This window comes from Falco rusticolus, chromosome 3 (assembly GCF_015220075.1).
Source record: "Falco rusticolus isolate bFalRus1 chromosome 3, bFalRus1.pri, whole genome shotgun sequence".
NCBI classification, from domain to species: Eukaryota; Metazoa; Chordata; class Aves; order Falconiformes; family Falconidae; genus Falco; species Falco rusticolus.
This window is the reverse complement of record NC_051189.1, coordinates 95,156,952-95,174,728: the sequence shown is the minus strand read 5'-3', so window position 1 is coordinate 95,174,728 and position 17,777 is coordinate 95,156,952. Positions and strand designations below refer to the sequence as shown.

At 42.0% G+C, this 17,777-nt stretch overlaps 1 protein-coding gene across 2 annotated transcripts in view; it reads left to right on the top strand.

Annotated features, from left to right (window-relative positions):
* ELOVL2 (ELOVL fatty acid elongase 2) overlaps window positions 1–17,158 on the top strand; it is a 46,338-nt gene extending 29,180 nt beyond the window's left edge. For both annotated transcript variants that reach the window (XM_037381203.1, XM_037381204.1), the window contains exons 3-8: window positions 1,126–1,313; window positions 8,660–8,737; window positions 9,883–10,054; window positions 12,012–12,136; window positions 13,681–13,815; window positions 14,448–17,158. In XM_037381203.1, coding sequence (XP_037237100.1) covers window positions 1,126–1,313; window positions 8,660–8,737; window positions 9,883–10,054; window positions 12,012–12,136; window positions 13,681–13,815; window positions 14,448–14,576 — 827 coding nt within the window. In that variant the 3' untranslated portion in view covers window positions 14,577–17,158. The remainder of the gene's footprint in view (window positions 1–1,125; window positions 1,314–8,659; window positions 8,738–9,882; window positions 10,055–12,011; window positions 12,137–13,680; window positions 13,816–14,447) is intronic.
* Window positions 17,159–17,777: the final 619 nt, after the last annotated feature.

The window sequence follows — 17,777 nt, the reverse complement described above, 5'->3', positions numbered from 1 at the left end:
CTTGGGCACATTTGGTTTGTGCATCATCCGTTGCCCAGTCCTTTCCAAATTCCACACAGGCGAGAAAACAGTAAAATGGTTTGTCATGCACTGTGAATACCTTTTCTTCTTTTACAATTTCTAACATAATCTTGGTCTTTGTAAAAGATAAACTAAGTATTTTAAAACAGTTTCTAAGAGCAGAGGAACTACTGTGGCCTGTGCAATAGCTTCACACTGACTTAGTTCTTCACTTACTCGGTAAATCATGGCAGCTTTAGAGCACCCTTTTGGAAAAATGAGCAGTGGTCCCCCTTGTTCTTTCGACAGATAAATGTCTGAAGATTGTTGCTGTGGAAAATTAACTCTAAATATTGCTGCACCTTAGGGGAAAAAAAAACCCCACCACCACTCTTTTCGCTTATGACATCCAGTTGCTCACAGGCGCCTCCAGATTGGCATATAGGATTAGGCTTTGCTCATATACACTGAACTATCTGATTACTGCCAATGGGATTACTCGTGTGAATAAGGCAAGCAGGATTTGACCTTAATATTTCATCTCAGGACCAGGCAAATGGCACAGAAACTGTAAGAAAGCCAAAGATCTTTGATAACTAACAAAGTAAACATTTGCCTTTTTTTTTTCATATTTAATGTTTTTGAAAATCCTCCCCTTGTATAAATGTTTTCTAGTGAATGTTATAGACCCTCGTACTTACATGGCAAATGCAGAATTAAAATAATATATGAACTGGCAACTTTACAGGTCCACTGTACTTAATACTACCTACAAATTGTCCATTGAACAAATCAAGATATGATTTCATTATTAAGTCAAAACACAAAATTAAATTTTGAAAAGCATCTAGGAATGTTTTCTTCTTTTAATTTTCTCTTGCCTGTTAAAATGAGGAGATTTACGTGACCTGAAATTATTAGGGAATTCCATACAGTTTTCAGCACACATTCCCTGAATTAGTATGCAGTGTTGGGGAGGTAAAAGCAATGGATTGCTCTTGCGAGCAAAGCGTGGCAGATCCCCTCTCACACTTTTACCAGACTTTTTCCTGATGTGATCTACCTCATTTTAGCAATACTTTGCCATAGCCACCTCCATTGCCTGCTGCGTGTGTTTCTTTTCAGATGCCAGGGTTAGAGGATGGTTCCTTTTGGATTCTTACCTTCCCACGTTTTTCCTTACTGGAGCATACCTACTTTGCATATGGCTGGGCAACAAGTTCATGAAGGACAGGCCTCCCTTCTCTCTCAGGGCTCACCTCATTGTATACAACCTTGGGATTACACTGCTCTCCCTGTACATGCTCATAGAGGTAAGTGTTCTTCATGCAGCGCAGCTGGGAAAGGTGAGCAATGCACCGTTTTTAGTAGAAAAATCTTACCAACAGATAATTTTGCTAGGAAATTTAGCATCAATGGCAAAGTAAATTTAAGATCCAGAAAAGTCCCTTAGCAATTGGACAGTGAGTTGTACAGAACCTTCTTAGCTTGGATCTCGGCAAGTTTTACCTGTCCTTCCTGAGCTACAGCCCACACCTGGGGACAGCTGGCTGCTACCAGGACAGTGTCTCCAAGCATGAATCTGAATCTGCAGCAGTCCCTCAGCTGAAACATAACTACACCTCATCCTTAGCACCCACAAATATGCCCACAGATTTGGGTTTATTTCTATGACTGTCTATGGAATGATTTTTCTTTGAACAAATACCCATGTGTAAATGTGAACATATTTATAGGTGAGAATAAGTATCAATTTATCTATGGTATTGGCAACTCAATGTTATTTTTCTGCTCTCCTAAGAAGCTTTCCTCATAGTCAGACAGTAAGAGACAGGTGTTAAAAACCCACCACTTCAACCAAAAGCAAGTGCTGTGGGACTTGGAGGCTGAACATGGTCACGCAGATTATTTCTCCAGGGCTCATCAGGAAGGAATATAGAGAAATCAGGATCCGTTCAGAACTAGAAGAGAGGTTTGAATGCAGCTCAAAATTCTGCAACAGCAGAGGATTCAAACAGTGCTCTTCAACAAGACATTAGTGTTTTCACCTCCCCAGTGGGGAGCAGAAGCCAAAAGTCACTATTTTGGTATTATTTGGGAGCTCCCCATTATGCCTTGTGATAATTGAGGTACTCGGTATTAAAGTGTTAACATCCATCACTTGTGGCCACAAAACCCAAACACTAAAAGATAAAACCCACAAAACATTTTCTGACTTGGCTTAGAAAGTGACCCCTGGAGAAGCCTTGGCTGAGGGATGTTGTTGACTTCATGGTGTGACCTGTAAGGCTGTGAGCTGACACTGCTGCCTTGCCTGCACAGCCTCACAGCATTCCTTGCTCCCTGGGCTCCCAGCCTCACGAGCAGCTTCCACCAGAAAAATAAGGATGGACTGTTCTATCAGCTGGACAAAAAACTTTGCAGAAGCCAAACAGGACCCCAAAGATTTCAAGTTTTAAATTAATTTGAGCTAAACACCAGGTCAAAAGGCTGAACAGCCGTTTAGGGGGCGTGCCTTTGTGCTGAGGACCAACTGTGCTTCATCCTGGTCAGAGCTCCAACTGGCTTCAGCGGCTGCTGGAGGTGTCAGAGTGCAGGATCAGGCCCAGAGCAAAGGAGAAACCAACACAGTCACTGGAAGGTGTGATGACTCCATACGGACTGTCCTCCAAAATTTAAATTAGCACTTTGATGTTTAAATCCTCATTTTGCTTGAAGGTATACAGATAACTCTTCAGTAGCAGGACTCAGCAAAAAGGATTAACTGAATAGAAAACAAAAATACTGCTCCCTTCCCCTTGCAGGCTGATTTGGCTCACCACAAGTACACGAACAAGCAAAAAGAATTTTAGTAGGTCTCACTTACATGAATGAAGCAAACTCGGTTCTTGCCACCTTCATGTCCTTGTAAGAATTGCGTTGAGCCATCTCCCCACAGCCACCCCACTGCGCTGCCCTCTCTGAGGCCAACTGTGATGCAGATGACCGCTGAGTTGCCTCAGTCCTCAGATTAGTCCCTTTACATCTTGATTCTGTAGCTGGAGGCTGCTGATTTACGCCTCCCGAGCTGCAGCTGGGCACAGCTGGCAGTGGCTCATAGCTCCACATTTGGCATTTTTGGGAACTTGAGGATACGGTGACTGAGCTGCACTGCCAGGTGTTCTGCACCCTTCGCTCCCAGCTCTGGACTGGCAGCCAGACTGGTTTTATACTGCACAAGACATCATTTTTCTGTATTTTTCTGATAGGAACTTGCCTGGTTCCTATCACAGCTTCTCCCATGAAGGAGCAGAATGAAAGTTAAGGCTTGCAGACCTGCCTGAGGGAGCTTGCACATCCCTCCTGAAGGGAAATGAAACAGGCAAATAGGAGAGCAGAAATCATCTTCAGCACTGAATAAAGTTATGGTGACTCAACATTTCAAAGGGTTTCATTTCCAAAGCTTCTCTCTGGCTCTTATTCTCTCTGTCTTTTATGGACTGTAAGCTCTTTAAGGCAAGAGTTACCTATATTTAGAGCATTCTGCACAGTGGTTTATGTAAACACAGTTGATCCCTCCAGCGAGTATGAGTCAGGATTAATTCCTAGTTAGAAACATCTATAACAGTTATCTTAGTCCTCCATTCTCCCACTTCACCTGAACCCCTCTGGTCTCTGTAACACAGGTAAATAAAAAAATAAGCAGCTCCATAATAGAACTAAATCAGCAAAAGAACCCCAGTTATTGGCATTATTGTTCTTATCTCTTCTTGGTTTTGTTTATGAGGTGCCACACACCTTTTCTGATGATAGCTCCAGAATGGAGTGGGTGCTTCTTAGACATTCAAAAGAAAAATACCTCATTCAAAAGAAAAATATCTCGTTCAAAAGAAAGGGTGTATCTCCAACTGCAGACTGTCCCACATGATGGCTTTAGCGAGAAACATGGTAAAACAGCTGATGGGGGTACTTGTGCCACAGTTCTTCATCTCCTCACCTTCATCTCCTGACCTAGTTTAGCTGCCCCTTGACTTCGGTTGATTTGTACAACCTCAAGGCAAGAAGGCAAAGGTTACAGCAAGGAGTCATAACAAAAGGGCCATTTTTAAATCTCCAAGGGCAGATTCCTCTTTCAAGCCAGAGCTCCACACGCTGCCCCACAGGCATGGACTACCAGGGAGCTGCTTTTAGCTCCATGAGCTTTGAGGACAACCAATCCCCAAAGTACTTGAAGGAACAGCTCCAAGAAAACTCTAAGATGTGTCATTAGTATAGGATCAGATACCCCTACTATCCCTGAAGGACAAGGTGTAAAGGAAAACAGCTCTGCCCAGCTGCCCTCATCATACCGAGATATCTCAGAACTTTTGTGTCAAGAAGGAGTTAGGTGCCTCTGAAGGCCTCCCAGAAGGGCAGCTTTTTAGACCTTAGTTTAGATTTCTGAGTTAGGCAAATGCATTTTCTTGAAGTGGTCAAAGGCACTTACCTCCCCCCATTGAACCTAACGGAGAAGTGGGGCACTTGGTTTTGGAGCGTAGCTTTTCGAAGTACCTGACGCATAGACACAAGACCTGCGCTCGGACTAGGCATGCTGCCGGTGCACGGCTGGGGGGCAGAAGGCAGCTCCCTCCACCCTTACTGCTACAAGAGAAACCTGCATCAGAGGTTTGTAACTGGTTGTGTGCTCTTCTGTACCTTGAAGTGTTCACAGACCCGGGTCAAGGCTTATTGATCCAACAATTTCTAGTAACCTTGCCACAAATCTGTCTGCAGAAAAACAAACACCACTGTTTCATTTTAATAAACCCCAAAACTTTTAGCAATTTCACTGCAGAAAAATATGCCTTTCCTCTACACAAATATCTGCCCAAGATCCTAAAAGTACGAACTGCGAGCAGAAAACCAGCTTACTGTGAAAAGCAATCAGGTCTTTACATCTTTTAAAATTAGTTCATGTGTGAGTCAACCCACAGACCACACTCCAGGGATGCAGTCGGAGATGCCAGAGGCCAAGACAAAGTTTTGAAGTCCACCTGAGGATAAAACTGTCACAACTCCAATGATAAATTAAAACTGGAAACAAAGGAGACCAATGTTGATCTCCAAGTTGTAAAATTACTCAGGTGAGGATACTCTCTTCCATTAATAGGAAAAGACATAATGTTTACCATAGTCTTAGGCTGCTTTCCCCGGCAGTAAGTATCACCTCTGCCCTATTGAAATTAAAATCTCAGCTAGTCATTAAGGTCTTACCCAAGTACTTTTCTTGATCAGGCACTGAGAAAACCAGGACACTTGGCACCATCTGGGTCAGATTAAAAAGGAGATCTAGAGGTATGTGTCATTAGCATAGGGGTGGCGTGATGTCTCAAACTGCCTGTATCCCCAGGTAGCTTCACAGACTTATTACAAATCCTATGGATTTGTAAGCAAGAAACCACATCCATGTGGGGAAGCAGGACTTGCATGTGAGGACCCCTTGATTCAGAGCAAAGGGGAAAGAGCAGAACTCCACAAGTACTGCAATCCCAGTGCATTAACCTTTCTAGTGAAGCCAAAAAAAAATGCCTTTTACCTTACATGATAAAAAAAAAAAAAGTAAATTACCTGCACTTTACTTGTTTCTAGGAGCTGAAAATTCACCACACAGTGATTCCAGTTTCTGAATTATAGTCATGATTTGCAGATCCATAGTTGCCAAAACCATGTGAGGATTCCCAGGATTACCAGAATTGCTTTCTCTGTATCCTCTGATAGCAGGGAGAGGTCAGAAGCACAATGCTGGCACAATCAGCAACCAGTTTTTGAAGAAAAAAACAACCACCAGTTTTAGTTCTATACATTGCAACTAGAATTACACATCACAAATTACTAGAATGTCCAGTATAATGCCTGGAGTTGGGATAACAGTGGGCAAAATGGAAAAAAAAAAAGAAAACCAAACAAAAACAAAAATAGAAGGTGCACTTAAACTCTGTTTTGTTCCTTTTTTATGATGGCTGATATTACAAAAATTTACTTCCTGACTGTGCAGGTGTTAAAAAGATAGAATTTGAGTAGCAGAAGGTCTGAGTAAAGTCTTAATAATGCAAGTGATGAGGAAAGGTAAAAAAAGACGTATAGATCCTGGCTGATTTGAACTGTCCTGGAATTTTACTATAGAAATTCAACTTCAACATAATGATTTTTATTATTTTTTTTAAGATTGTAATAAATGATTGGTTACACTCCTTCCTTAATTGTTAGAAGTAAGAAATTATTCTAAATCCATGAGGGCTGGTACTTGAGGTAAAGGCTTCCTTTGAAGTAACTGGGACAGAAAGACTGTCTTAACCTTAGGGGAGCAAGAGGAAAAGAACAAAGTGGGGAAACAGAAGAGATCAGGTGCAATTTTCTATCATTCAGAAGAAGGAAGATACGAGGCGGGGGGGGGGGGGGGGGAAGACAGCAAAAGGTTACTGAGAGTGCAGTGTAACGCAGTGAAATGCAAGGACAAAAGCAAACAGCTTTTTTAACTAAGAACTTTGTCTGAATAGAGTTAAATTCCCAGGTGTTTTTTTATCTTAATCAAATAATTTGTTTGGAGAGCTGAGGAGCTGACTTTGCTGTCCTTGCCTGCAGTTATTCTAGCTGGACATGTTGTCCTCATGTCTCAGTTTTCACCCTCCGAGTTCTCTGTGTCTTTCCTACCGACCTTTCTGAGCTCTGCATTTAGTAGAACATTCAGCCTGTTCATCAAAAAGGCAGCGCTCTGGATCTCACCTGCATATTTAAATAGAATTCAGTAAACTTTACTGGGAATTAAGAGTAAAAACTCGTATGATGAGGTTTTTCACATGTGCAAAGCTTCTGATACCACCACTGGTAGCACAAAGTAGCATACAGGAGCTATTCAGAATAGATGTAATCAAAGATTCATGGGAAATAAGCCTAGAAGGGATTTCTTTTAGCCCATTTCCACTATCCCAGACAACAGCAACACACAAAGTAATTATCATTCATATATATCCATATATATATTGATATAATTAATTTTGAAGTCATTAGCTCACTAATCCTTCTAGCAGTCTCCATTTACTTCAGGGGTATTAAATGGAACTGGCTGAGTTTCTCACAACATGGCTTTACTTTTCAAAGACGTTTCGTTCACAAAAAAAATTCAGCAATTTATCAAAACTTCATTTAGGAAGGGGGCCTTATTTTTGTCACTGTGATATGAACTTTCTGACCTCAAAATAAGAAGAAAGCATGGGACCGCTTACTTCTTCCACTCTGGAATAGCCAGTATCCTTCCAATTATGATGCTCCAGCAGGATGAGAGATCCAGCATGGAGTTCAGCTGTACATATTGCAGGTCAGGATAGCAAACCCCAGTCACTGTATTACAGAATTAGGCCATCTTTTTTGGGGGGATACTATGCATGCAGTTATTGGACCCCTGACTAGACCCATGGAGAGATGATGAGCCTCACCAAGGAGTAGCTCAAAGCATGCTCTTCATGTTTCTGTCCCCATGAAAAATCTCTCAACTGTATCATAAAGAAGGACAACAAAATATTTTAATTGGGAAAAATCTTGTGGGGTATTTCCTATTCAGCATGTGTTTCTTGTTTGGCATAACACCGCTACGAAGTTGTTACATTTGGGGAAACTGAGGCACTGACCAAGTGGCAGGGCTGGGACTAGGCTCTGGGAATTCCCCAGTCCTGAGATGAGCAATCTAGCCCATGCTGGTTTTCCCTGTCAGGGTTATGGTCTTGCCAGATTACAGCTTGTGTGAGATCTTCAAAACACGAATAGCAATCTGGAAACACAGGCTGGCCATCTAAAATCTGGGATTCTTGGAGGCTCAACTGAAGATAAGCAACCTCTATAGAGAGATATTCTTCAACAAATACTATTTACAGATGATTTTACAATTGAATGTCCTAGCCAGAACACCTGCCTGAAAGCTGTCTAGGTATTGTTTAAGACTGATTTAATGATAAATCAAGGATGATTAATGGTACGTTCCTCTATTCATCTACTGATGTTGAAGTGCAATGGCCCCAGTAGCACTGCGGTGTGCCTTCACCCCAGCCTCTTGGGCAGCAATTCAGATGCTTCCCGGTGTGACATCTGCTAAGTCTAAAAAATTGCTTGAGTGTCTATCCATGTCCCCATTCAGCACTATGCCAGCTCTTCTCTACTTCCTCCCACATTTATCCGTGTAGGATAAAGAGAGAAGTGTATAGCATTAAGAAGTATTTCTCTCTTTGTGCTATTTTGGATTTACCTTCTGTTTGCTTTGCTTAGCACCAGGGAATTTCTCAAGGCTAGTTTTGCACAGGTAGCTGTGTTAAGTTTCCATTCATACTGCTTCAGGACAGAATATTCAAGCATGAGATTTAGAGTGAAGATCACTGCATAAGTAACAAGAGATTTTAATAGATGCCTTGAAGGGTCTAAAGCCAGAGAAATGTAAAAGATGTACTGTTTCAGCGTATACCTCCAACACAATGTGATGCCCTTCTTCAAAACAGAAGACACTAGCAAGTTGTCTGGTTTAAGAGCATCAGTTCGTGGAAGGAGTGGGAACCTACCGTACTTCCGTGCTGCTTTTTTCAACAAACACAGAACTGCAGTGGTAAAAAAATGCTACGCCTGTTCATGAGGATAACTGCTCTGTTTTCTGTTCCAGCTCATCCTTGCCACATGGGAAGGAGGCTACAACTTGCAGTGCCAGAACCTCCACAGCGCAGGGGAGGCGGACATGCGGGTGAGCCACAGCAGCAGCTCAAGCCCCAGCATCCATGGCCATCCTTCCCTCCACATCCTTGGTGCAACACTTCTGCGGCCACAGCAGTTATAAGGATGTTATCGGTGACATCTTTAACACGAGGCTTTTAATCGGGTTGCCTAATAGCTGGTAGAAAACAAGAAGTGTTATCCTTTTGATTCAATACAGGTGCATCCTTGCAGTGGAAAGCACGACAGGGAGTAATTTGAAAAGCCATATATCAAGATCTGTTGTCAAAATGGTGTTGCCTGACTATTGGAACAGACAATATGGATCGTTAAAAAACTTGGAACAAAAATCAACCATCTAAAATGTAACACTTATTTAGCTATAGCTGGAAATTGATTTAAACCCCACCCTAAACTCTGGAAAACTGCAGTGACATTTTGCTGGTTTGACTCACCTCTAGTTTCAACCCTTATTTCTACATCACAGAAATTTCATCTCTTAAGTCTGTTATTCCCCATGTCAAGCTTACATTCCAGACAACGTTAAAGCTCAAGTGCAGAAAAACTAGTAAACTTACATAATTTATTATATATATATAAAAAATATAACCCAACCCTCAAAATTTGTCTGTGGTATGGCAAGGAAAAGGTCAGTTAAATACCTTTTCCCATCCACAAGGTGTTTTCCCCCTGTTTTACCTGTCTGTAACTGTCCTAGGACATACCCTGAGCTCTGATAAAGCCTCTCAAGCCCAGAGGAGGGTACATTCCATTGCGTTGAGTGTCAAATTGGATTATTTGAAAAGAAGCTGCCAGCAAAATCACTTCAGTGCCAAGAAAGTGTAAGTGGTAGCACCCTTAAAACAGAAACAACAAAAAGTCGTCAGCGTCCCCCCCCAACTGTATCTCTGAAGAAAAAAATAGAACGATTATAAACATTGAGGAAAGGTTTCCTATTTCTTAAATTATATATTTATACAATCACATAATAACTGTTTCTAAACTGTCTCATTCAAAAGGGAAATAAAATCGAAGCCAGAACTTGTGCTTCTCCTTCAGTAGGATATTAATGCCTTTGGGAAAGTTTCATGCCTATGGACAGATGAAGTACAGCAATATTTAAGTCTTTTTATAGACAAATATTGATCTTCTGCTCCTTTGTTCTTGCTTGTACAGGTAGCCAAGGTGCTGTGGTGGTATTATTTTTCCAAAGTAATTGAATTCATGGACACTATCTTCTTTGTACTGAGAAAGAAAAGGAGCCAGATCACCTTCCTTCATGTGTATCACCATGCCACGATGTTTAACATTTGGTGGTGTGTCCTGAACTGGATACCCTGTGGGCAAAGTAAGTCTCTGTTTGCTTCATCTCCCGGGGTATAAGTCACCTGTTGCTGGAGGGGAATCACGTCGCTCTGCAAAGCACGTGTGTCGCTGTGCTATGTGATAGCACCTTTAAGGTTCATTGCCTTTGAGAACTGCTGAACACCTGCAGACCGCAATAAAATTAAAAGCATGGTTAAAAGTTCAGGCCAAAAATATCTGACTGTTAGGTCTCAGATTTTTCACTTAGCTGCCACAGCCTCTTGGATTTACTTCTCTTCAAACCACCTTTAGGCAGGATAACACTACTGCATCGTACACAAGAGCTATCTCATACAAAACCTACTCTAAAAGCAGATCTGGGAGGAAATCATGACCTTAGTAAAGGCAGTGTCAATCACAACAAATTAACTCAATAGCATTTTTACAGGCAAATTAACTCAACAGCATTTTTACAGTCAAATTTATGTTTGACTCCTGTATGCAGCAATCCAACATTCTGATTTAGCAAAACACCTACAAAATCACTAATTAAAATACCAGTTTGAGTTTGTTTTGTTTTAAATGAGAATACATCTCATTCAAGTAGTAGAACTACTGGACAGCCAGAACTGTTCAGTACGGTCTTGCATTTCATATTGCAACAACAGAAGTAGCAGCATCCTTTGCCTTATTATATTTTGGGTACAATATATTTTATACAACAGTAATCTCTAAACTTCTTGGCTCTTGGGAGGATATTGTAATTGTTATCATCTCCCCTGTTGAGTTAGGGAAGATGTATGGTGCCACAAGCCAGTCACTTGGCATTTGTATACTAGGTCCAAAAAATAAAGAACTACTTCAGGTGTCTCAACATGCATGTTTTTCCAGGGCTTCATACAGCCAGAGGCTTCCTGTGGCATTATCACCAGAGCTGGGAAGAAAATTAGTTTTCTTTCTTTGAGCTTTTAAAGATACTCAGTCCACTGTAATATTTTGTAAAGCAACCCGCTGCAGGTGTTTCTCTGAACAGAAAGCAGAATTCACATTTGCTGGCACTCATTACGGACAGCACAAAAATCAGAGTAAAACAGTGTTACAGGTAGAAGCAGAGATCAAGGATTTCACAGCAAGTAGAAACTGTTTCAACAGAAGTGTAAACAAATTGATGCGTGTTTGTGCTTTCTTTGTGTCTGAACGTATTCCCCATGCTTCACACTGGCTTTGCACGATTGTAATTAACAGAGCATAAAAATCAGTAGCTAAGTAATTAATCAATCACTATTAATCAGTGGAAAACCCAAAACAACTGGTGAGACCATCCTGTAGTGTTCAAGCACTGCCTTGTGCTCATACATGAGCATATAGGAGAGAGTAGTGCTGCTACTTCTCAGTAGTCTGTAAGGTACAGAGGGTAATTAATTTGCTCTAGAATATGTAGTAATTCAAGTGATGAGGTATTATCTTGGGTGAAATTCTGGAAATTCGCACCTAGCAGAAGAGCCACTGAAGAAAATGAGAGCGATGCTCAAACACAGCCACACAAGGCTAGTTTGCTTCAGTGTAAAGCCATTACTACTACATCAGGGAGCCAGAGAGCAGGTGCAGCTACTAATACTACTAAGGTGCAGTACCAGCAGCACAGTCACCCACAGCAGTGTTCAAAGCTTACAGCAATAATGGAGAGACTCACGCAAAGAAGGTTTAGAGGGAAACAAAAGCAATAACCCGTAAACTACGGAATAGAAAAGGAAACTGAAGAGAAAATGAAAAATATGGCATGAAAATACAATATTCAGCATGAGAAAAAACTGGTAGGAAGTATCATTTAGTTTGTCAGTTGTCCATAGGACAGCACCTCTTCACATCAGGAATGTCTTTAGCAAAGGGCAAGTGCAAAGGGAAGACTTATCATATGCAACAGACATTGCTAGAATAATATCTTCTCTCACTTTTTAGCAGTTGTTATCTAAAAATGTTTCCTTGATGGATTTTTACAGGTTTCTTTGGACCCACTTTGAATAGCTTTATCCATGTGCTTATGTATTCTTATTACGGACTGTCAGTCATCCCTTCCATGCGCAAATATCTCTGGTGGAAGAAATACCTCACTCAGGCACAATTGGTATGTATCTATTTGACTCTCATGTTTAACTACCAGAAATCCTTCAAAATGCCAGAGGGGACAAAATGAATGATAAAGACTGTCGTTTGCAGAATTAAGCCAGTTTGAATTCAAATATAACAAAGCCACCATATAGAATAAGTCCCTAGTGCAGCCCAGTATAACTTAATAAAGGAAATTATGGTCTGAAATATTTTCTACAATACAGTAGAAAGTCTACAGTCCATAAAATTCCACAATTTTTGATCTCTTGCATACAAAATTGACACCACTTAATCCTGGCAAATGGACTGATTCAAAAGCTATTAAAACTGTCCTATAGAATCAGCTCCAGCTGGCTCCAGGATGGACCCAGCGCTGGCCAAAGCTGAGCCCATCAGCAAAGCTGGGGGCACCTCTGTGGTATCATATTTAATAAAGGGTAAAAAATGCTGCACAGCAGCGGAGAGAGAGGAGCAAGAAAACATGAAACAGCCCTGCAGCCACCCAGGTCTGAGCAGAAGGAGGGGAGGAGGGACAGAGACTCCCCAGCAGCCCGTGGTGAAGCCCATTAATTAATTAAATAAATAATCTTCCTGAAGTCGAGTCTGTTTTGCCTGTGACTGTAGTTGGCAAGTTTTACCAATTACTCTGACCTTACCTCAACCCATGAGTTTCTTAATCTTATTTTCTCCCCCTACTCTACTGAGGATGTGAGAGAGCAGCTGGGTGGGCACCTGGCAGCCAACCAAGGTTAACTCACCACACCACGTTACAACTACAAAATGCAAAATTATGTAAACAAACTCTTAGACAAGACAGAAGTTCTCTGACTTCTTAAAGTCCATTCCAGCAGGTACTGTACCCAAAGAGCTGAGCCACATCAAAAACTTCTATCAACAAGATATAGGGCTTGATATGAAATAGTGTTCCTTCCGCTTTTCTATCTTGGGGCCTTTTCATATTATTTGGGAGTTCAGATGTTTGCAGTGAACTTAAAACACCTTGTAGAAATGTGTTCAGCAAATGCTTCTCCCCTGAGCTGAGACCATCCCTGCAGCTGCAACACGCTGCCCTGAAGCATGCTGCCACTCCTTCTGCATCTCATTTTTGCTTCGTTTGTCCCCATCTTAACTCCATCAATGCAAATGCCAGGCTGCCTGAACTTCTCAGACCTGGGATTTCCATTCTCTATTTAGACTTCTAAAGCTGTTGCCTGGAGTCTTCAGAGTTTTCTCAAGCTTCTGTCCAGCAAGAGACAACACTGTACCTGGCATGACATGGTCTGGAAGATAAAACAACCCCTATTAAAATAAAAGAGCTTACATTTTGCCAACTAGGCCTATAAACTCAGACTTTTTGAAACCTCTGACCCCTTAGGTGTGGGGGTTTTTTTTCATTTAATAAGAACACCATTTTAACTTCACCCTCACAATACATGCACAGGTTCAGAAAGGGATAGTTTTTGAGTACTCAAACTTCCCAAGAGCAGGACTAGGTGACGTCGTTATATCTGATTTAGCTAGTATTGATGCAAATATTCATGCATGATCTTTCCTCCACAGATCCAGTTTCTGCTCACTATTGTACACACGCTCAGTGCAGCTGTGAAGCCATGTGGATTCCCATTTGGCTGCCTCATGTTCCAGTCCTCCTACATGGCCACACTGGTCATTCTCTTCATAAACTTCTACATTAAGGTAAGAGTCTTCCAAGAACTCTCTGACAAGGGTGGGGGAGAAAAAGAACTTTTTGGATAGTGGCACTAGTGAATTCACGTGTAGAATGAGCATCAATACTTAAAATATGTTTGTATTACAATATATATGTCAGTTAAGAATGATCAATACAGCAACGTCTGCAAAAGACAGTTGTTCGGTAGAGATGACCTCCCCATCATAGCTCAGCTTTTCTGCACTTGGAGAGCAAGCCAGGAGGTGTGTTCAGGATTAAGAGGTCTGAATTTCCTCTTTGGGGCAACTTCTTGAGTTCTTCTCTCCCTCCTTGGAAAAAAAGAAAGAGGCAGCTGAGTCTTTGCATTGTTTATTTCACCTTTTTTTTAGCAGGCACTGCTCCAGCCTGCCTGCGCACATAGAGCTTTTAGTTAAAATGTCTTAAAATGTCTTTTGACATCAAGAAGTATTACAGTAATACTAGTAAGGTAATATCACCCAGAGCAGTGAAAATAATACAGTTCTCTTAATGCAGTCTGAAGCAAACATACACATCTGCATCAACAACACCAGACAGCTCCATTTTACAGTTAACCATAAGTAGTGTTCGGGGGACACTAAATAAATCCAAGTACTTACTTTTGATTTGGCTTTTATAGACATATCGGAAAGCACCTTCAAGAACAGCTATAGAGGAAACCCCTGACACAAAACAGATCAAGAATGGTTTCCATAAGGACTGCTTTGCTGCTGCCAATGGATTCCTGAACAATAAGAAAGTACAATAAGTATAGTATTTCCTATGATTTTTTTTCCAAAAAAAAAAAAAAAGAAAAAAGAAGAAAAAAAGACTGAATTACAAGCTTTAGCTTAAAACCTATTTGATTACATTTATCAGTTCTTTGTACCAGACACTTATTAATGTACTGCTCTTTAGGTTTTAACAAAACGAGTAGAATTACTTGTCCTGTCAGAGATCACCATTGGAAGAAAGACGGCCAAGATCTTTCTCATATGAAAAAGAAAACCTTTCTGATCTCTAATGCTGACACAAAAACGCCTTATAAAACACTTGATGAATGAATGAATCCATCAATGCCTTCAAAAGGTTGGGACTCTGTTCAGACTAATGTGGTGAGAACTTTCTGTGCATGTGAGAGGTCTTGAGGCAAGGCTTTGAGTGCACCCAACGAATGGGAGGGGGAAGAAAGAAAGGGGGGGGGGGGGAAGAAAGAAAGGTGAGATTCATACCTTTCCCATCACCATACCCGTCTTTGCTTCTTCCCCACTGTTCTCCAAAGCACACTCCCTTCCCACGGACACCAGGAAGGTGCAGCCATCCCTTTGGTCCTACGGGAACCCTGGGGAAGGGCATAACCTAGGGCAGAGCCCAGGTGCTCCATCCCATAGTTTGCAGACAGACGTGCACCTTGCTTACTTGCTTCACGTACGTGCAACCTGACTCAAACACCAGGAGCTTGCTAGTTCAGGGGGCTGGGCTGGTAGCACCTGGGAGTGCCCAGGATTATACTTGGAGTACACAATATCACTCACTGATATGGGATGTTGAGCTCCAGTCAGAACAAATCAAGTCACTTGGGATGTGCTGAATTAATAGTTCTGAGTAAACGGATTTTGAAAGAAATAGGAGCTCAACAAGTTAATGAAGATAAATCCTTTAAGTGTAAACATGCACAAAGTTAATCCTATACAAACACTGCTAATTGGATGCAAACTGATGTGCCACATGTTAACAGACTGGAAGATGAAGAAAATCTAAAAAGTGAATTCAGCAATGAGCAAAGCACATCATACAGGAATTTCTCTGCTAGGTAGGTCTTATTCAGACTGGTCTCTTGAGAAACAGGTGGGACTGAGGCACAGCCCTCTGCAGGGAAAGCACGGAGATGTTTGCTGGCTGCAACTGTGACCGGTGTGTCACTCGCAATAGCCAGTCACCATCTGCTCTGCTCCAGTTCACTGCTTTTACCCCCTACTTAAATGGTTAAAAATGAAGAATACCCAGGGTTAGCTTTGGGGATCTGCCCTCCCCCTTTTCTCATCTCACCCCTTTCAAAACCTCTGCTAAAAGTGGGCACAGCCCTTTTCCTCTCCCTGTTTCACAGTGCAGTAACTCTGGTCTTTTCCAATCTCATGTGTGTAAATTCTCCCAACAAAAATACCTTTCAGAGTCACCCCAGCCCCGCAATCAGAGCCACCTGAGCCCCGCAAGCCCCTTGGACTGAAGTAGTTCTGTAGCAGGACCATGTCCTCTCCCTCCCATCACCCCACAGGGTCCCAGGGCAGGAGGGGGACACAGCAGATGTGGAGCCAGGGCAGAGGGACTGAGCAGCCATGGAGAGCTCATGCGGAGAGACAGCAGCACATCTGAGCATCCCGGCTGCTAAACAGCATCATCACGCACCGGGTAACCAAAATACCGGCAATAGTCAAACACTTTCACACCACCACCACAGACATACACCTAACTGGTGTGTGCTCACATTTGCTCCCCCTTCACGAAGCTGGCCACAGTGGAAGTCAGCGTTTTGCTTTATTTAATGTTTGAGAAGGAGGGAAGGCAACAACTAGAAAAAACAAAACACCCAGAGCCACAAAGCCTGGCCCCTGCGTGCATATATTAGTTCTCACCAGCCCTTCCAGAACCTTTGCTTTGTTGGGTTTTCTGGTTGATTCTGTAAAACTCACAAGTTCTAAGAGATCAGCAGGTTTGGCTGAAGGTGTTGTACATGGCCCTAAGCAAAGGGAGAGCTTCAGAGCTCTGCAGATGTCAGCTTGATGCTGGAAACCAAGGGAAAGGCCGAGGGAATCAGAAGAACTGACAATATAGCACACAAGGCAACTAGCCGAATCATTCATCTAAGGCAGGCAACAAAATGGTCGTTGTAACGTTGGCAACAAAAGTGGCCCAGCGTGGATTTTAGGCCAAGTGGAGTCCATAACCTTTTGATGGCAAGGCACGCATTTGACTATCAAGGTGGACAGCGTCAGCATGCGAAGTCTTAGAAGTTTACTATGACAACCAAACCCACAGATCTTGTCTTTTGTTTTCTTAAAACCTCATTCGAAAGAAAGAGAAATAAAGAAATGCCTTACTTGAAACTCAAAGGGCTGGGGAAAAAAAAAGAAAAAGAAAAGAAAAAAAAAAAAAAAAAAAAAGGAAAAAACCAAGCTGGTCTCACCTTGCAGATCCAGACTGGCCAGGAAGGCTGGAACCAGGTATGTTTTAAATTCTTCAGATCTGTCTTAACATCTTCAAAATGCTGCAACTTTGAAGAGAGAGAAACACTGACTTTTTAAACTGATTTTCCTGTAATACATAACACTGTAAATAAACAAATTTTACTATCAGGCTGTCTCCACTCCTCTTTAAGGCATCAGATTGCTGGGAACTGATTAGAGGCTACTTTCATTCTCAAACTTTTTTCAGAAAGTTCTTAGGACATTCCCCTCAGACTGAGGAACAACCTCCACCACTTTTCACACGGCCACCCCTGGTGTTGATGTAAAGCTCCCCTGCAGTTTTTGTACAGCTGTTGGCTGTGCTCTGTTCTCCTCGTCAACTGGGCATTTCTGCATATCATGCTCATATACACACACATACTATTTAGGTTGATAGGAAACAGTTTTCTATAGCATGTAGATGCAGCATGTTTACACTGCCTCCTTAAGATACATTTCTCTGGTATACTGGACATCCATGTCCCCCTCCTAGACATTCCTGCTTTTTAGCAGTGGTTCTACAGGCAAAACAGGCTCCCAGCTTTGCTCCCTTGGGGTTTAGCTCAGATGCATGAAGTGGATGTTGTGAGTCCCTCATACTGAGCTTGCTGTTTCAATCAGAGAGAAAAAACACTTTCCGTTCAATCCAAACAGACTTGCTAACATTAGCCGGACTCTGGTACCTCCCTGTTCCCAGGCTCTCTTGCCTTGCAGACTTCGGCTGGTGAGATCCTTTTGATTCATTT